Source organism: Pogona vitticeps, chromosome 7 (assembly GCF_051106095.1).
Source record: "Pogona vitticeps strain Pit_001003342236 chromosome 7, PviZW2.1, whole genome shotgun sequence".
Lineage (NCBI taxonomy): Eukaryota > Metazoa > Chordata > Lepidosauria > Squamata > Agamidae > Pogona > Pogona vitticeps.
The window spans coordinates 13,063,096-13,083,096 of NC_135789.1; the positions used below are offsets into that span (position 1 = coordinate 13,063,096).

The 20,001-nt window shown below is 53.5% G+C and overlaps 2 protein-coding genes across 4 annotated transcripts in view; one reads left to right on the top strand and one right to left on the bottom strand.

The window, feature by feature from the left end:
- MAST3 (microtubule associated serine/threonine kinase 3) overlaps positions 1-20,001 on the top strand; it is a 91,302-nt gene that overhangs the window by 18,709 nt on the left and 52,592 nt on the right. The window lies entirely within an intron of this gene.
- On the bottom strand, positions 8,026-19,198 carry ARRDC2 (arrestin domain containing 2). 2 transcript variants are annotated; one of them, XM_020781023.3, is made up of 8 exons: positions 18,569-19,198; positions 12,155-12,221; positions 11,900-12,047; positions 11,390-11,492; positions 10,824-11,080; positions 10,014-10,176; positions 9,594-9,745; positions 8,026-9,349 (listed from the first exon to the last, which is right to left on the bottom strand). In XM_020781023.3, exons 1-8 carry the CDS (start codon positions 18,834-18,836, stop codon positions 9,293-9,295), a joined length of 1,215 nt encoding a protein of 404 aa, XP_020636682.3. In that variant the 5' UTR covers positions 18,837-19,198; the 3' UTR covers positions 8,026-9,292. The 2 variants fall into 2 exon arrangements, with proteins under 2 accessions (XP_020636682.3, XP_020636681.3); XM_020781022.3 differs by lacking the exon at positions 18,569-19,198 and adding an exon at positions 13,308-13,672.

Genomic DNA, 20,001 nt, shown 5'->3' on the forward strand with positions numbered 1-20,001 from the left:
GCTGGACTGGATGATCTTGAGGGGTCCCTTCCAGCTCTGCCGTTCTAAGAGGGTTATTTGTAGGATAACATCCCACTGTGTTGCCTGCTGCCTTAAGAACTGTGGCCCTGAAAGTCTCATAAACTTGGGTTGTTTATTGGCTGCCATCCCACTCCCCTGCCTTTTTAAAAAAAACAAACTTGGAGGAACAGGAGCGAGCTAGCCTTCGTCTGTTCTGAATCCATGGTCCGTGTTGACTTGTTTGAGAATCGGTTTTAAAGCGACTCCCGTTACCCTTGAGATGTCTGGCAAATTTTAATCCAGGGCATCCGTACAAACACAGGGGCATGGCTGAGGATGTTTTCCTTTCCAGCCGAGAGGGGAAACATTTATCCCCAAGAGCAGAGGCAGCCGTGGAAAACAAGATAGTAAAAAGTCCCCAGGCCCAGCTGGGTCCAGCCTGTCTCGGGGTTTCTCTCCACGCAGCCTGTTTATCCCAAGACAAGCTGTGTTTTTCGGGCTACTCTGCAGCCTTCCTCTTGCTGGTTGCAGAAAAACACCATTACGCAAAAATCCGGGCATTGTAAAAGGAGGGGAGAAAAAATTCCATCCGCAGAGGAAATGGCCGACGGTCAAGAGCTAGTCGCCAGGGGCGACTAACTCCAAAGTTGAGCGAGTCCGTGCCCTTTCGCACGACTTCCGGTTGAGAAAAACAAACCTATTTTTCAGAAACAGGCAGCCGATCCGGAATCTGGAGGGATGGTGGAGAAGGTGGACATTCCAGCTGGCCAGCCATGAGACCATGCAGAGGCTGAGACTGTGTGGCCCCCTGGCCGGAGGGTCCAAGGGCTCCCTTTCTTTTTTCCACCGGCCATTTGGGTTTTCTCCCACAAACAACTCTCCCCAGCCCATGTCCCGGGGCCAGGTACACGCAGCCGCCCAAAGCGTAGCGGCTAGCCTATGACGTCCGAAGCTGGGTTGCTGGAGGGCGTTCAGAAGGTTGTGCTCCGGATGGAGAAAAGGGTGGAAAATACCACTGGCCGGGTGAGAGAGATGTATTTTGTTGAGTAGCAGTGGGCCAGGGAATTGCTGGAGAGCTCAGTGGTTGTGGAGCCAGAAGTTGGAAGTTCAAAACCCCCCACAGGGACCTCCTTAAGAAGGGGCTGGACTGGATGATCTCGAGGGTCCCTTCCAGCCCTGCCGCTCTAAGACCATTGTTGATGGTTGCTGTATGTTTAATTGTTAAAGTGAGTTCAAGGAACAAATTAGGGCGTGCCTAGATGGGTCCTTGTGCTGTGTTTCTCAGTGTTCCTTTTATTTTATTTTATACATCAACTACACAACGTTACTGCTAATTAGGTGTAGATCTGATCTTTTCCCATGAGTATGCAATATATATCCCAGCAGGCAGGGGTTGTGTTTTGCATAGCATTTTGATTATTTTGTTTTCCTTTTGGCCCCTCCTTAAAAGCCAATGTTGGCATGCCAGAGACATGACTGATGATGCGCAGAATGGGGGCTGAATCCTGCCTCTTTTGCTTGCCTTCTGCCCACACGGGTAAGAACGACAATGGCAACACAGCTTGTAAATACTGTTTTAAAAACATTTTTCCCTTCTAGTTTAGCGCTATAGCTGAATCGAGTGCTCAAGCGCTGTATCCATTTAGCGCTAATTGAGACGCTTGCCATTTCTTTTCGGTTGAGCACTGTGTCATTTGCCAAACATTTTTGGTTTTTTTGAAGAAGGGCTTTGAAAGCTGCCCAAAGGAGCGAGTAGATGAGGATGATGGTAACGGCAAAGAAGTGCAAAAGGGAAAGGAGCTGTGTGATGATGGGTGGACCCTTGAAATACACCTTCCTGGGACAATTAAATACTTCTGCGTGAAGGATAACAGGGGGTTAAACACCAGTGCCCAGTATAGAGAAGTTTGCATCTATCTGGGACAGTTTTCTGTGTGGTCACGCCCTGACTTTCGCATTTATTTTCAAAAGTGAATTTCCAAGCCCTGCTTATCATTGGAGATCCGCTGGGAAGCCAGTTTAGTAATCGTGCTTATTCATAGCCGAGGAATGAAGCAGGTCCATATGGCTTTCATTCCAGAGAGGATTGTTATTTGATGCTTGCAGTCTGGACTCTTGTTTTACTCAAGCTCCCGTTTCTGTGTAGGAGGAGATTGGGGTGGGGGGGGGAAGGGCAGGTGCTCTTTGCTCCAGAACTAGTTTCAGTCTGGGGGCTGGGCCAGTGGGTTGGATCGGACCGTAGGGCACCCCCAAACGGAAGCCTCCGGTTTACCCAGGCTTTGGACAGGACATGAAGCGCCGGTACGTTTGTATGTGAAGTCAGAGGCTTTGGCAGACAAGCCTAGGAATTTTACAGAATTGGAGAGCCCCAGAACACCTCTAGAATCTTGTACCTGGATTTCAAGATCTCTCCATATGGGCCACCCATAAAAATACAGTAATCTACTGGATCACTCAGGGGTTTCAGTCTCTGGCTGCGGAGCACGAGGTTGGGAGTTCGAATTCCCCAGGGTGCCTCCTTGACAGGGACTGGACTGGATGATCTCATAAGGTCCCTTCCAGCTCCACAGCTATAAGGTGATGATGTTCACGTTTCAGAGGATTGGGCTGCACCTCCTTGTGAACATAAATCTTTGATCATGATGGTTGAATCAGAACACCCAACACAAAACATGTTTTTCTCTGCTCCTTCGTTCCTTCACCCCATCATCCGCACCTTCCTTCTTCCCTCCCTCCCTTTCTCCACAAATCATATTATAAGAAACCAGCTGCGTCATGACACACTTTACCGCTTTAAGAGGCAAAACTGAGATCCCGTATGTTGAGCGGAGAGAGTTGGTTGGTTTGTACTGGAAAACTCTGCAAGAGACAATGAAATTGTGAAAGGCTTTAAAACCATGCCATAAAACAAAACAACAAAAAAACCCAATCTCTGTACTCTTATTAACTCTTCTTCTAAAATAGATAGATGAGACATCTCGGTGCAGCCATTGTTATTTAGGGTGTAAACAAGCAGGTTCTAATTACACGTCTCATAAATCACGATGGGCCGGGTTTGTGACCCACAAATGGTTTCTTCAGCTTTCAACATCCCTTTTGCTGCTCTTGTTGCTGCAGCTGACTTGGATGGGGTGTTGGTGACTAGGGGTTTTGGACTTCTTGGACTACAGATCCCATGATTCCCTATTCTGAGAGCTTTACCTGACAAGACAGACACCAGACCTCAGTGCGGCTCGCCTGGAAGAAAGGCCTTAACCGGAAGACATTCAAGCTGAGCTAGGCCGAGCTTCCTTTAGCAGTAAGGCAGGAACAGGAAGCTAGGCCTAGCTCAGCCTAAAATCCTTCTAATCAAGGCCTTTCTCCCCACGTGACAGACACCTAAATATGGCTGTCCTGTGAGAAAGGCCTTAACCAGAGAGTTAAGGCCTAGCTTTACCTGAGACCACGGGGGCAGGAAGCTAAGCCTACCTAGGCCTCAACCGTGCTCTCCCATAATAATCTCCATAAAACACATGACCAGGACCTGGATCTTGTCCATGGCGGGTTGGGGGTATAATTGAGCTTTTCTCAGCTTGGATCATGTGGAATACGGATTTAAGAGGAAACCTAATATATTGCCTTTCCTGCTGTCCAAGGCCCATCGTTTTTAGACCTCGGTGGATGTTGGAAACCCATGCATTTCTGCTGCTGTTGTTGTTGTTATTAATTCTTTTCATCACGGCTTGCCAACCGTGGGTTTTCCACTTCTTGGAAGGGAGAGCCAGAGCCCTCTTTGGCGCTCACTGTACACCGCCATGTACAACAGCTGTACAGGATGGAACGGGCAGCTGCTGGTGTGTTTACACCCTGGGTCGTCCCCTTCTCCCTGGCCCGGGAATCTTGTTTTTCTCCGTCCAGAAAACTGGAGGCCCTCCAGATCACGCTGCTGTTCAGGAATCCACCAGGCAGCAAATCCAGATGGCCACTTGAGTGCCGGAGATCCTTCTCCTCCTCTTAGACACTTCACCGCCCGCCCGCCTTTGCACATTCTGTTCCTGGAGGCAACCCAGACTAACGGCATCTCCCCGACTCAGGGATTTGACAGGGAAGAACCCCACACATTGCCTTTACGGCATGAGACGCTTGCACAGCCCCTCCTGAACTGCACGGGCCTCCCCTCTTCTGCCGCCTCTCGGGTCCGTTCAGCCCCAGACGGCCTGCTCTAACTGGCCGAACCTGCTGCTCAGGGTTTGGGGTACTGTTCTTTTTTAGCCTCGGTTTTATTTATTTATTTTGAGGCAAGAGGGATTTGAACTCACAACCAGGAGGCACAATGTGCCGCTGCTCTACCGCCCTCCGGGCTGTGGCTCTTCTTGTAGGACGGAGTGCCACAGGGAAGGGTCCTTCGGCTGAGTCAGACCCTGTTTTTAACTCTGCCCCTTAATCAGACAGGACTGCAGGCATGAGATCTTTCTCAGACCCACCTGGAGGTCCCTGTGATTCGAAGTGGCCTCCTGGCCAATCAGCGGATACCAATGCCGTGGATAAGGGGGTTCCTACTGTACAAAGCCACACAGCGCTGTCCAGCGGCTCCACACACACACACCCAGTCCTCCTCTTGCAGATTGGGAGAGCGGGCCTGTGGGTGCCATACAGGCCCGGCCCCGCGTGTTCTGCCATCTGAGAGAGGCGGACCCTCTGAAAAGCCGCCTGAGGCCAACCCCCCAATGCCCCAGTCCCTCGGCTACTGGGGTAGGTGGGAGAAGTGAAACCCCCACATAAACAACAGAAGGAGCAGAGTCGGGAGAGGGATTTGAACTATACATAGCCTGTGCGGTTTATTTTTAACACGCTGGTCTCGAAAATATTTCCCCGGCCGGGTTGGAGAGCTATAACGAGCCTGGTTGTTGGTGTAAAAAGACCTCTTCTAACCTGGGGACTGAGTAAGCACACCCGGAGACAGGCCTTCGGTCCCGGATGGTGAAGGGGCAAGGGGGTCGGCGGCCGGAAGTGATGCTGACTGGCGCTGGGAGGGCGTGAGGTCATTCTGCTCTCTCAGAGCCGCCAACCCGGTCTTGCTGAGATGGCAAGAAGAAAAGGGGGGCAGAGCTCTTTAGCTCTTTCTCCTTGTTCGTTCCGGCACCTCAGCGTGGAAGCCCTTGGTTCTGAATCCGAAACAAGACCTTTGGGCCTGATGCCAGAGCCTCTACGAAGCACATGATGGCTTCTGAGCATAGGCAGAGAGTCTCTCCCGGAACGTTAAGAACATAGGATCCAAATATCCATGTTTTTTTTAAAAAAAACAGCATCAACAAACAAACAAACCCTGTTCTCTCGTCCGTGGCGAAGCCCCCTCCTCTGTAGTTGCAGAAGGGTTGGGTTTGCAGGCTCCCTCGAAGGTCCTTGATCCAATCTTAGCTCCTGCCCGGGTCAAGATCCACAGCCGTATATAGGACCGCTGACCGCTCAACCTCTGTTAAATCGTCTCCACTGGGCCTTTCTACGTAGGAAGGCGTTCTTCCCCTCTGCAGGCCTTCTCATCATGTTTTAGCAGAATCTTCTTTGCGGTAATTCATTTATAATAATGGCAACCTTAGAATGGCAGGGCTGGAAGGGGGACCCTCGAGGTCATCCATTCCAGCCCAAGGAGGCCCCGTGGGGGATCACCAAGGAGGCAACCTTGGGCTCTGCAGCCAGAGATTTAAACCCCCAAGCGAGGTAAACAGTTTCAACCCTTTTATTCCCTCCCTGACCTATGGTCCGTTTTCCATAGACTGCCCTAATATTTTATGAGTGCCTCATTAAAAATATGGGTTCTCCTGGTTGCTTAAACTGGCTTTTTTTCATATTCCCCTCTCAGTTAGAGCTGGGATCCCCACGTGGGCTGGGGAATCTCTGCAAAGGCAGTCAGTCGGCCTTTTCCCACCCGGTAGTCTGTTTGGAACTCCACGCATAACAAATCATTAGTATTTTAACCTCGAACAGATGTCTGGTTCATAAACAAGCCGAAGGTTATTTAAGAATAAAACCACAACCTTAAAAGACAGCAGGCTTCAGCCAGATCCCTTGCGGGGAGGGGAGACGGCCACCCCGCTGCGCCGGCCACCTCTGTTTGGAAGGCCACAAGGAAGGACGTGGCGGGATCAGGATTTGTATAGGGTGATTTGGGGGCCTGTGACCTCTGACCCAAATCCAGGCCTGGATCATCCGGGCCAAAGGCCCTGGTGGGTCCAAATGAGTCAAAGGTCAGCGCGTGACCCCTGCTCGGGGCAGGCCTTCGGGTGGGCTTGTTATGCAATGGCCACCCTCCCTGTTCCACTGGCATGGGGCAGGCCTTACTTGGAAGGGACCCGATCAAACACAAACGCTGGACTATGGCCCCCAAAGTTGCAGACCATTCGTGGGGGGGGGGCAGAGAGAGAGAGAAAGAAGGAAGAGCCGTGAGAATAGCCGCTGGCCAGGAACGGTCCGGTTCTCCCTTTCTGGTTTTTTTGAAAAACTGCACAGTAGGTAAAATACAACTGGAGATCTCTCAAGGGCACCTATTTGTATAATCCTCGAAGGATGGGGTTGGAAGGGGCCTCGAAGGCCATCCAGTCCACCCCCTGCTCCAGGCAGGAATCCAAGCAGATGCAACAGAGGGGGGGTGTCCTGTTTTCTCCAGTGTGGGAGCGCTCACCACCTCATGGGTCCTGCTATTGTACTACTCAAACAGTTAAGAAGTTTTTCCTGATATTTTTCCTGGCTTCCTGTAGCTTAAGCCCATTATTGTGTGTCCTTCACTCTGGGAGGATGGTGTTATCCTGTCTCCCATCTGTTGTCTTCTCTCAAGGCTCAACCCGGCCCAGTCCTTTCAATTTTTTAAAATGTTTTTCCTTTTCCCCCAGATGATTTGCTATGCCACTCCTTCTGTGTACGTCACCCACTCATTCCCTAGACCCCCGAGTCATGGATAAAGAATGTAGAAGAGCCCCAGGCTGGAGACTGAGCCCCGGGGTGCCCCACATGTGACCTCCTCCCAGTTTGAGAAGGAGACATGCAGACCGTTTACAAATAATTATTATTCTGCAAATAAATAAACCAGTGATGTCTTAGCAAGTCAGGGAGCGTTGCCTGAATCATGTACTACAGTAAGGATGAGTCTCATTCCTTGGTGTTGACGAAACATTTATGCTTTATCGGTCGGCCGAGGGACCCCAAAGTCCTGATTTTCTAGCTTTGGAGGAACATGGATCTCCCCCTGCGCCCGACCTTCTTCTTTTGAAAACAATGAGGCCGACTAAAATCTGAAAAGCCTCTGGTGTTGCCAAGGTCCCGAGTGGAAAGTTACAGCGTTGGTTCCTCCCCCCAACACCCCGAAGGAGACTGAAACCAGAGACCCCCTATTTTTTGCAGATCAGACATCTGCTGAACCTTGCCAGGACGGATGGGCAGTTGGCTGGTGTCCTTGGCCACGGGCCCTCCCTGGTCGGCTATTTTCGTGATCACAAGGTGTAAAGGGCCCAGCCAAGGGACATATTTGAGATTTTGGAGAGGGGCGAATTAAGCCAGGCACAGGACAAGAACGCACACAGAGTTCAGCTGCTTGAGATGTCCTGAGAGTCACAGGTAGGAGTACTACGAAGCCCATGATTCAGATTTGGCAGCCGTGATTAGCTCTGCACTGCAGGCCTAACAGAACATCTTGTCAACGGATCAATTCAAATCTGTGTGCATCAGTCTGCTTGCCAGAATTTTCCATAAGTTGGAGAGAAATGCCTCCCTCAGGGGTTTAAATCTCTCACTGTGGAGCCAGAGGTTGGGAGTTCGAATCCCCCACGGGGCCTCCTTAACAGGGGCTGGATGATCTCGAGAGCCCCTTCTGGCTCTGCCATTGTAAAATGATGATGGTGTAAAACATTCAAATTAAGGTTCAGTAATTTATCTGGCTGGATAGCTCAGGGGTTTAGGTCCAGGGCTAAAGAAAGACACGAGATCGGTTTCCACGCCGCCCAAATTATTTAGGGGAAATAAAAAATAAAAATAAGAAAGGCAGGAAACTCTGAGTTCTGGATGAGTTCAGTAAGTTTAATATAAACTCTTGCACACACACACACACACAAACAACTTCATTTCCAACCAGTGCAAAAAGCAAAAACAGTAGAAACCTAGAAATACTGTACATTGATTTAGAAAAAACCCCACATGTTTGCATCACATCAGAGCATATCAGAAATGAAGTACGAAACCCAAGGCGCACAGAAATGGGACAGGGTGGAATCTTCAAATCCTTGGACTTCGGAAAGTTTAGGATTTGGGTTTTTTAAAAACAAAACACTTGAAGTTCATGGAATGTACAGTCCCTCTTTCACCTCTTTCCGCCCCCCCCATACGTAGTATTGGGAATGATTTACATCATCCTATAAAAGCGGGACGCCAACTCCCAAGAACTTCCGATCCAAATAGCATCTTCCCTTCCCTTTTGCGATTCCCATCCAGTTGAGCACCGCCGGTTGTGGCAAACAACAACAACAAAATGATGAGGTCCTGGGCTAAACTACAGATCATTCCTTGTCCAAGGCAATGCAATTGGGTCTTAAAAGCCATCCGGTCATCATCCCACAAGTTTTCTCCCTCCCCAGTAGCTTGCAAAGCAAGGTTTGTTTCTCTACGGTTGGCCTTTGGCGTGAAACACCGCCACACTGGCCGTTGACTGCCTCTCTTCTTGCCATCGTGATGACCGATTGCAAAAACCGGATGCACACTCTCCCCCTTTCCACACAACCTGATCCCACGGGGTCCTTTTGGATTCAGGGGGAGCCTTTTCCCAGGAAGCTCCACCCTCCCAGACATCATCATCCCCCCTGCCCCCAGGGATGCTTGCAGGTTAGACCAGTCCCTGAAGAGAAAGAAATGCAAGAAGGCAGCTTGGAAATGTCAAGTGTGCTGATAGCATCGCTGAGTCACAAGGCAGAAAGATTTCCCCGGATGGAGCTTGTCTGACTTCCTTCTCCGCCTGGAATCACAGAGGGCTGCGCTGAGTCCTCTCCTCCCATGGGGCAAAGGCTAGGCCAGCCTGGGAGGGAGACCCTCCGTGGACAAGGCTTTGGTGGCGACTGCTCCGCTCGTAGTCGTCATGGAAGACCTCGCCGTCATCCCTTCCTCGCCAAAGCCGGCCGGATTGGGGGCCAGTCCCCCCCGTTAGGCGGCTAGGGGTCCCCCATACTGCTGCTTCGAGGCGAAAGCCTTGCTCCCCACGCCGTGGCCACGCTTCCACGGCTCGCCAAGAGAGTTACAGTTCTTAACACTTGATTCCGAGTCCAGCCGTCTTCCTTCAGCAGGTCATGCAACGAGGGCGGATGCTGTTCTCGGAGGGAGGGTTGGGGTCCACCTAGAGTACCAAGAGACCAGGGCAGAGGGTTAAGGTTAGCTGCATGGCTGCATAATGAGCAAAGGACACGGCTGTCTAGACTGGGTTTGGCCCCACGGCTGGGGTGAACCAGCTAATGGGGTAGCCTACCCACCCTCTGCACCATGCAGAGGGATGAAGGGCAGAAAGAGCCCAAGGCGGGTCTCCACTGCGATGCTGAGCCCACAGACCTCCCCTTCTCCCACCATCATAGGGCGCTACTCACCTCCGAGTAGAGGGGTGGAGGCCGTAACCGAAACTCCTGGATGTAGGCAAAGAAAGGTCCTTCCAGAAGGTTGGGCGGGCTGTTCGGGCAGGGCAAAGGTGGGCTCTCGAGAGATTCATTGCCAGATACAACCGAGGAGTACTCTGGAGGGGCTGAGGGGGGAGAAAGAGGTGATTTAGATAAGCAAATCCTCTCTAGAAAGAACTGCTGCTAGTTGGCAATTGTATTCCCGGCCATGCAGCAAGTCACACGACTGGCGCACGACCAGGAATACAACCTGCAACAGCTTATCTCATCACTTCGCACTGCGATTTACACCGACGTGTGCAAGTGATAAGATTCTGGCCCTTAGCTATTTAGATCCTGACACTCAAAATAACCGCCCATCCACCACTATGCTTCTCCTCGAGAGCAACTTACCCTCCAGTTGCTCGGTGATCCCAGTCCGCAACCAATCCAGATTGACGCTGTACTGACTGCTGACGCTGGATGTGCGGCTGCCAAAGGGGTGCAGAGGGATGGTTCCAATTACCAGTGGCAGCTCGAGCAACAGCTTAGATGTCCCTGGGATGTCTACGCAGATCTGCCAGTGGAGAAAGACAAAAGGGGGAGAGGTTAAAAGAGGAAGGAGGTCAGTGAGCCCAGTGCCCCTGCCGAATGACAGACTGCTTCTGGACCACCAAAGTAACTTCCCCAAACAGTCCCTGTAAGTGTAACTGAGGCCTTGTCCCTGCCAGTCCTTTTTGGAATGGGCTGACGTGGTCTAAATAGGGTCACCCGAGATCAGATGGAGGTGCAATGGGCCAAATGGCATATGGACCTCAAGCCACCCTGTTTAGCCCGGCTCTGTCCAGTTCACAATATCATGACGGTTCGCATCAGCGAAACTCTAGCAGAGTTTTTTTTAAAAAGGTTAACTAAAGCATTCAATTTGGTGATATCTCAAGGAGGCTTGCTTCTTAAGCCATGTCATGAACAGAGATATCATAAGCCTGGGCTTATGAGGTGGAATTGGTTAATTACTAATTACTGTTATTAATGGCAGTATTAGGAACGTTGTGGTGACTGTTTGACAAGGGCTGGACTTGATGATTTATAGGGTCCCTTCTAGCTCTGCCATGCTATTCTAATTATGAACCCCATGATCCCTCTTTCTCTATTTCTCTCTCTCTCTCTCTCTCTCACACACACACACACACACACACACACACACACACACACACGACTCACCTTGAGCACGTACTCCACGCGGAGGATGTGACACTCGAGGATGGAGGGCCCCACTGGTGGGATCTTGAGCGCCCGGCCATGCCACACCTCTCTCTTGTGGGCTGCTATGGAGTCGCCCACAATGCTGGCCACCACACACTTCTTCTGCTTCTTGGCGCCCCGGGCGGTGAAGGTCTGCACCTGGATGATGGCTGCCTTGGGGACCACGGTCCGGGAGGTGCAGTTGTCGATTTCGGCGAAGATGGGGATGACCTCGCCTGCCGGAGGGAGAGAGCAGAGGGCGGCCACCTTAGAGAGGAGCTGGGGCTGCCGGCTGATGCCCCCACGTTGCCCCCCCTAGTATCGCCTTCCAAGCTCGGCATCATTGGGTCCCTCTTCTTCTGTCACCCCGTGCGATCTCCCCAAAATCTTTTGACCGACTCTCTCGGGTGACCCCCAGGGACTGCCCGGGTACTCTTCCGGACAGCCTTGTGTGCCATCAAAAGTGTGGGGAACGCCCCCACTTTTCCCTCCCACAACCAGGCTGGGCCCATCTAGGGCACAGGAGGAGCCACTCGGGAACTTACCTGGGGTGTAGCCTTTCCGATCGATCTTGGCAGAGACGGAGACCTGCCCTCGGCTGCAGTACCACGCCCGCGCCAGTTTCTCTTTAGCCCCGGCCTGAGGAGCCTGTCGGAAGGAGGCAGAGGAAGGGGGAAAAGGTGAAATTCAGGGTTCCTGCCTTCCTAAATGCAAAACCAGAATGGGTTCTTTCCTTCTTTTCACTTTTAAACAAACAAAAAAAAATGACAGGGGGAAGGGGGTACATTTTCCCTCTGAAAAGGTGCAGAGCTGGGAAAAGTTGCTTTTCTGGCCTCCCACTCTCAAGCATTCTCCAGCGAGTGCTGCCAGGGAACCGGGAGATTCCCTCATCATCATCCTCAAACGGCACAGCTGGAAGGGACCCTTGTGGGATCATCCAGTCCAGCCCCTGTTCAGGAGGCCCCGAGGGGGGAATCGAACTCCCAGCCTCTGGCTCCAAATGGAGGATGGCATGGGAACTGTCCCCTTCACCCCTGCCTCTTCCCTCAACTCACCAGTAAAGTAGGAGTGTTGATGTCAATGGGTTCGATCACAGTGAACTCCTTCTTCACAGTTTTGACCGTCGACCAGGGCCGGTGCAACTTGGCCTTCACCCAGTATCGGACGCTGCCGTGTTTGCCCTCAAAGGAGGTTGCTAAGGATCTGTCCCAGAAAAGAGGGAAGATTTAGCGCCCCGAATATAAGGCCAGGAAGGAACCCCAAACACAGATACGGCATCGAGAAGGGGTGAAAAGTCATGGGTCACTTACTCTGGGAGTTGGAAGGTAAATGCAAATTCGTGCCGCCCGGCAGGAAGGACTGTGACGTCTCCGTTGTCTGTGAGGGAAGAACCAGAGAGAGAGATTCAACAACCATACGTTTCCTTTTTTCGTTTCTCGTCCAAGTTCTGGCCGGTTTGCCAAACCACCAGCAAAACAAGGGAAATTCGTTCCGTGCTGCTCTGTGTACATACACACACACACACAGACTGGAGCCCAAGGCTGGGCGGCACGTGACAAAAGGCAACTTTAAGCACAGAGTTTTAACAAACAGAGGCATAACTTCAAGAAAGAGAGAAAAAAAGGCATAGGAAAGAGCCGGTTCCCATCTTTCCCCCCTCTGGGCCTCGGGGCACGAGCCCCTTGGATGCGGCCATGACCCACACTGGGTCCCGGATTCCAAGTCCTCCACCCCTCCTCCCCGTCCCCTTTGCACCATTATATAAGGGGCAGGCCACCAGGAATAGAAAGGCCACCACGTGCTAAATTCACCTGTGAGTGGCCCATCATCCTCCCCCAGAGGCTGGGATTCTTGGCCAAAGAATCCACGCCTTGGCCTCCCATTCAGGAACCAAACCCAAGAGCTCCCTGCCTGTCACACTCTGCACCTGCCCAGAGGCCCCTTTGCAGGGACCAGAGCGGTCTCCCCAGCAGCAAAGTGGGAAAAGAGAGAAGGGGAGAGAGAGATGGATTGAAAGGGCCCTCTGTGTCTGCTCAGAGGCACCCTGCATTAAGAAAGCTGCCTTTTGCCAGCTAGAGAGCGGCGAGGGCGGGGCACTCTTTCTCTGCTCAGAGGCACTCTTTCCTAGGAGGAAGAGTGGGGCACTCTTTCCCTGCTCAGAGGCACTCTTTCCTAGGAGGAAGAGCAGATCAAGCAAGAGAGAAAGAGAGAGGGAAAACAGGGAGCCCTCTGCGTCTGCCCAGAGGCACCCTTGCTCAGGAGCAGCATGGGCGTTCTCCACGCGGCCCTCTGCGCTCCTTCAGAGGCACTCTTGCTAGGAGGAAGAGCAGACCGGGACGGAGGGAGGAAGCGCTCTGCGTCTGTCCAGAGGCACTCTTGCTCAGGGGCGGAACGGACCCTCTGCCCGCGCTCAGAGGCTTGCCGGCGCCTGTCCTCGTCTGTCCCAAGCCCGCAGCCCCGTACCTGGCGGGACGAGGAGGGTCTCCCGGAGGCTGAGGAAGTCCACCTGGTCGCCATAGCTCTGCGTGTAAGCGGTGCTGGAGCCGGCGCTGCGGGACTCGGTCCAGTGGACTTTGGCGCAGCCCTGGGCGTGCAGGTGGAGGGCGCCCAGCCGGGCTTCTCCGGTCAGTTCCAACACCACCCGGCCGGCCACGCTCTCGCCCGAGCTGAAGACCGGCGGCGCGTCCAGCTCCGGGCAGTCCAGCACCACCGCGAAGCGCTTGAGCCGGTCGAAAAGCATCGCCGCTAAGGAGCAAGATGAAGGCGCGCAAGACGAGAACGATCCACGAACACCGAGAGCGACTCGTGCGCTTTTGGGCTCAGGCCGGGCGCGCCGCGCTTTTAAAAGGCAGCCTTCGGGGCTGGGGGTGGGTGGGAAGGCTCCGCCCCCGTGGGCGGGCGGCCTATCAGCGCCGGGGGGCTGGCCCGGGAGGGAGGTAAGGGGGAAACCTTTGCAAAACAGAGCCCCGAGCATGCGCGTAGGTTTCCTTCTCTCACCCCCCCCCCGCCCCCGCGCGACCCGCTTAGAAGTTTTGCAAAGTTTGGAAACTGGGAAGTTTAAGAGAAAAGCAGAAGAGAGCGCGCAGCCCCTCCTGGGGATCCACTTTCCGAAGGGGCGGGTGGCGGGGAGAAGTGTGTGAGAATCTAGATCATCATCACCTTCATCATCGTCTTAGAACTGCAGAGCTGGAAAGGGACCTTGTGGAGCATGGAGTCCAGCTGGTGTCAAGAAGGCACCGAGGAGGGGGGGGAATCGAACCCCCAACCTCTGGCTCCGCAGCCATCGTTACCCACAGAGTAGACCCACTGAATCTATATATCTGTATATCGAACAATGGTTTAAAGGTGATCACTCTCGGTGACCCTTTCCAGCTCAATCCAATGCGAACCAGCTTCCTGGTCAGATCATACCCAAAAATGGTGGTTTATTTTTTTGCGTTTTGGAAGAGTCCCAGTTTGATTCGGGACCCACTTTGTTGTCCTTCCTGGTCTTCCACCGCAGGGGTAGAACTCTCCTCCACCACCAGGTTTCAAACGCATGTGTTTATTTTCCTGATAGCTTTCCTCATTGGCCTGTTCTCACGTCTATACATGGCCATAAAAACGCTGAATGCCCTTTCCAGGAATTTGCCCAAGTTGACCCTAGCCATTGGATTTAGGACCTTGTGCCTGGAACCAGAAAAATCCTGAATAGCTGGAACATAAAATCACGGTGGCAATACAGACGCCAAGCTCTGGTGACACCCTGAAGACGAGTAAAGTAGAACTCCCTTATCTGTGAGACCGGTATTTGTTTGTCCACAATCTGAAAATATGCATTGATTCCATTCTGGTTCTTCATGGGGCGTCTAATTCGATCCCAGTTCAGCCCAGCGACCTCTCTGAAGTCCTCCCTCAGAGAGGGAAGGGAAGGGAATTGGCAAACCCTTCCCAAGTGGCCTCCTTGCTCTGCAGCTACCCGGCACGCCCCCTTCGGTGCCCACGTCTCCTGCCAGGAAGATGCCACCCATTCTTCTGCCCCAAGCGAGGATTTGCCCCAGTGAAGGAGGCCGGCGGTGGGCGCTCTTGCCCCCATCCTCTGGCTTCAACATACGCCCGGTTGGCCAAGCTCAAAACCGAAGAGCCAGCCCCAACCAGAGTCCCCACAACAAGCAGGATTTACTCAAGCGTTGACTTCAATATTGAGCCACAGAGTTCAGTGGATCGCAAGCAGCAGGGCAGGGCAGGCATGTCTCCCTCTGCACCCACGTTGGATGGAGAGACTCCGTGGGAGGGTGCCACGGCCCAGCTGGCCACCGCCTTCCCTCCAAGGCAGCCCCGACACTATGGGGTGGCCGGGTGGGCAGAGACACAGCCCTGCCTGAAACCACGGCCACCAGCCAGCGTGGGCAGCGCTGGGGAGGAGGGACCCAAAGGGACAGCTGGATCCCATCCTCTTCCTCCCGACAACATCTCAGCGGGGATTTGACCCTCTCCAAGACCTTTGACAGGCTGGAGGTGGGCAACCAGAGCCGGGTGCCCCCGGGTCCGCTGGGACCCCAGATCCCTGTGACCGGATCACCAAGCTCCTGTACCTGAGATCCTCAATGAAGAGAGCTTTCAAAAGCAGAGCCTGGAACAGTTACCTTTTTGAACTACAAATCCCAGAATCCTCCAGCTAGAACGACAGATGCTACCTTTTTTTTTTCCAAATCTAAGAGGCCTAGAACCACCCTCCACCCCCAACCAGCAGGGCAAATCTGATTGTTTCTGAAGATGACGGATCCCAGAACACACACCCACCCACCAGGAGTTCCTGGTTTGGCCTACAGTGCCCATTATCCCCCAGCCATGCCAAGGCAAGATCCCAGGAGAAGCTTTTCTAAGCTGTGTGTCAACAAGCGCCACATTTGGAATGGCTGGAGCCGGAAAAACTGCCCGGGTGGTCTGGAGAAAACAGCTGCCCGCTGAATGATGCAAAACTCCCGAGGAAGCCTTATCTGAGGGGCAGAAAAGATAAGGGGGATTTTCCAGGCAGGCTGGAAACGTCCTGAGCCAGGAGGGGAATCCAACGCCAGCCTTGCCCTGACCCCTCCTGGTGAGAAAGCCGAAGGGCAGGCGCCGAAAAATGCTCCAGAACCTCCTCCGGCGTTTTTGCAAAAGACAGGGGAAGATGATGCTGGCTCAGAGATAAACACGGAAGCAAGGAGACCAGCTCAGTCTGCCTCAGCGTACCAGACACAGCCGGCTCCCAAAACTCCAAAATAAAATCCAGTGCGTAATGAGATCTGTGTCTGGGGAGCCAGAGGTTGGCCGTTTGAATCCTTCCCTGTGCTGGACTGGAGGATCTCAGCGGGTCCCTTCCCACTTTGCAGTTTGAAGCCGCAGGATCCGTCTCTTGTTCTGGCACCACCACCAGCTTGAAGGCTTTTATTGTGGTTATGGAGCATCAAGTCACGCCCAGCGTCCAGGAACCCTAGGAACGAGCGCTCTCCCAAAGGTCTTGTCCTTGACTCTTGCCAACTCAAAAAGTTGTGGCTTCCTTTAGAGAGTCAGCCCATCTCACATTTGGCTTTCCTCTTCTCCTGCTGCTTTCCACCTTTTCCAGCAGGATGGTCTTCCCCAGAGAATCACGTTTTTTTTTTCATGGTGTGCCCAAAGTCAGACCACCTCGGGCCTAATACGAGACAGACTGACTGCCAATAGGAAGCCACAGACGTGGGTTTTCAAGAGCTGAGCAGGGCTGTGGAGCACCAGACCTTTCGGAGATCACTCACGCCCAGGGTCGTCCTGAGTTGGAAGTGACTCGACATCTGGGAGAGTGCAGATGAACCGAGGGATAGTGCTGGAAGATGAGACCCTCGGGGCCAGCGGAGCACAAGGGACAGCACATCACCATTGACAGACTTTAAAGAGAACCGACTCCGGGCGGTTTGGAGCGTGGAAGTAAAGGGGTGACACGATAAAGGAATATAAAATGACGTGGGCTGTGGGGAAAATAAAGAAGAAGTTTTGGGGGGGCTTCTGGGGGCCACAGCATTCCTCCTCCTCCTCGTCCCCCCTCGCCAGCTGATCAGGTGGCCGAGGAGGCACTTGAACCTGCAGGGAGCCCAGCTGGGGAAGGGCGGCGGATGATGTTTACAGAGCTTTTCCCCGTGTTTGCCCATCGCTGGGCAAGCAAACGGAAAAAGGGTGCGTCTCCTGGAGAACTGAGGCGTTGCCTTCTGGGAAACGGGGCGATGCTCCGTGAGGACAGGGCGCAAAGGGGCCCCTGGGCAAGGATGGGACGGATCCAGACCTCGTGGGTATCCCACCGGGCCTTCAATGCTTGGCCCCCAGACAGGCCTCTTTCTTCTTTACCCCACTTTCTGGGGAGTATCCAACCCCTTGTGTATCTTTTTTTTCTCCCTCCTTTCTTCAGGGGTGGTCATGACTCCCACCACCACCAGCACCCCCAGAAGGCAGCCTCCCTTTCCCCTCCCAGTTCCAGCCACCAATCAGCCCTCACGCCATCCCTAAAAGGCGGGCTGTGCAAACTTTGAGGGACGGTTCCCCCCCCTCCTGGTTCGGCTTCTCAGGTCTCTCCCCTGCAAGGGGGAACTCCCCAGAGCAAGATACCCCTGGGGACAGGGTTCACCACCCCACACGCGGGGGTTCCTCCTCGAACAGCCAAGCTGGAAAGGGACCCTTGAGATCATCCTGTCCAGCCCCCCTGTCCAGGAGGCCAAGAGAGGGATCCAAACTTCCAGCCTTGGGCTCTGAAGCCAGAGATCTAACCCGCTGGCCCGAAACAAGCACGTGGGGTTGTTTGTGCCCCTCCTTGGCGTGTTTGTGGGCCTCCGGGCAACTGCCTCTCTGCCCGAAATGTAGACAGCTGCTCCGTTTCAGAACATCTGCGCTTGGGAATCCCGTTCGATTTTTACATCCGACCCTTCTTTTCCAGAGATAGCACAAGGCCTGAGAACAGGACGATGCGCCAAGATCAAAACAACCCTCTGGTATCTGGTTTTGCCCACCCCAGGCCTTTGAGAGAGGCCGTCTCTGCGTTTCCACTCAAAAAAAAAATCCCCTTATTGCACCCATAAAAATCCATTTCGTGACGTGCATCTGCCACGGAGGAAGAAGCTCAAGTTCGGGATATGTTGCTCTCGACAGAAGCGAGAAAGGGACCTCTTAGTCTGGCTTTGAAGCAGAAGTTGAGAAAGTTCAGGTTTGTTTCTTTTGACAGCTCTCACAATCACTCGACCGACATGTAAGGCACTTTCTCCAGCACGGAAAGGATGCTGGGCAACCAGCTGGAACAGGACTTGCAAGCCCTTGTGGATTTAGACAGTCGGACTTCACCGTTTGAATCCAGGGATGTGTGTGTGTGTGTGTGTGTTTTTTTTACTGGACCGGGAGGGGGGGGGTCAAAAGTGGTTGAGCAACCGTTGGTTAACAAAATTCCTTTCACAAGGGGAATGCTCATTTAAAGCGAATGCTTTGTTTTCAAGACTCTTCAAAGGGCGGGTGTTCGCTTGAGGACAAAATCAGAAGATGGAAGGGCCAAGCCGGACTTGTGGCTCTACCCCAAGCTTGGAAAAGTTTTTTTTTTTTAAAGGGATCGCTGCCAAGCCGTGTGGCGTTTTCCACCCTCTCTCGACTCTGGTTTTGCCCTCCCAGAGGAGGCCCAGAGGAGCACCTTTGGAGAGAAGCCGGCACGCACACACAACACACCCCAGCCCCCCACCCGCCGTGCGTCTCACCTCCGATTAGGGGCTGGCACCTCTGCAGGTAGGTTTCGTGGGCCGTGTAATCGCTGTAGACGGTGCTCATCCCGACGGTCTTGCCCTCCAGCCAGTGAGCTGTGGCCAGCCCCCAGGCGTAGATGGCCAGGGCCTTCACCCGGAGCCCCCGGGTCACATCCAGCACCACCCGGCCGGAGAGCAGCTCCCCTCCTCGGTACACGGCCACCGGTCCTGGCCCACAGTCGAGTTCCAGCGTGAAATGCCGGATCTGGCTGAGATGGTGCATGGCTTGCTGCCGAGGGGGAAAGAGAAGACGCCGCCCTGCCAGGCGCGGTGAATTTCCTCCGGCAAGTCTTCAGTGCCACTCGGCTGCCCTGCCCTTCCCGGGCTGAGCCTCCCAGGCACTGCCTGGCAAACCCCCTCAGGGATGCCCTTTCCTCCTCTTCCCCGTTTGCGGGGGGTTCCCAGAGCCACCGCTGGGTTGCGTGGAGAGCCACGGAGGCCAGAGGGCAAGGCAGCCCAGCCAGCTGGCTGGCGGTTGCCCCGACCGTCAGGCGCTCAGCCCCATGGCCCACTCCCAGTCCCTGCACCCATCCAGCCCAGGAGGAGAGCCGCCAAGACGCCTGCTGCCCCCCCTTCCCTTCCCTTCCTCCTTCAAGGGAGCGTCACAAAAGTACGGCCTGCAAAGAAGGAACGGAAACGAAACACACCGAGGGAAGGGGGCCGGATTTGGCCCTTGGCGGAAGCGCAGAGGCAGGCAGAAGGCAGACATGGACAAGGGTGTGCCACACTGCCGTGGCTACGTGGGAACCCTTTTCGTGCCAAATCTACTCTTGGGGAAAAGTTTCTCCCTGCCTTCGTTTTTGGGGTGGCGATTTGTCATTTTTTTTTCTCTCCAACGGTTTTCCCGGCCGTTCTTCTTTCCGCTGTCAGCTCCGATGGGACCAACGGCAGATATGGAAAAGTCATGTGTGATGACAAAGACTTCTTAATACCGTTAATTCGTTACCTAATTCCAGGGAATTTAACCACAGCCTGTTGCTTCCATATTCATATTTATTTATTTATTTTATTTATTTAATTTATATGCCGCCCACTCTACCCAAAGGTCATTGAATATACAGTATTCAATGATCTATAATAACTGTTATAGGAAGGTACGTAATGCACCATCAAGGAGGTGGTGGTGTCTGGGGTGGTGCCCACCGCCTTTGGCATCAGGGCAGGAAAAGAAACCTCAGGTGGAAGGCCGGGAGGATAAAAAACACGGCAATGCCAGCTCTCTCTCTCTCTCTCTCTTTGTCTCTCTCTGTGTATATAAACATCCTCACAAGATGTTTTGCTGGTCCTTGTTATCTCCAGCCCGCAGACATGGCTGCGGTAATGCGGCTACGTGCGGAGAGAAACTGGCTGCGCACGATGGGTGTGCCTTCCACACCCCCGATGCCCGC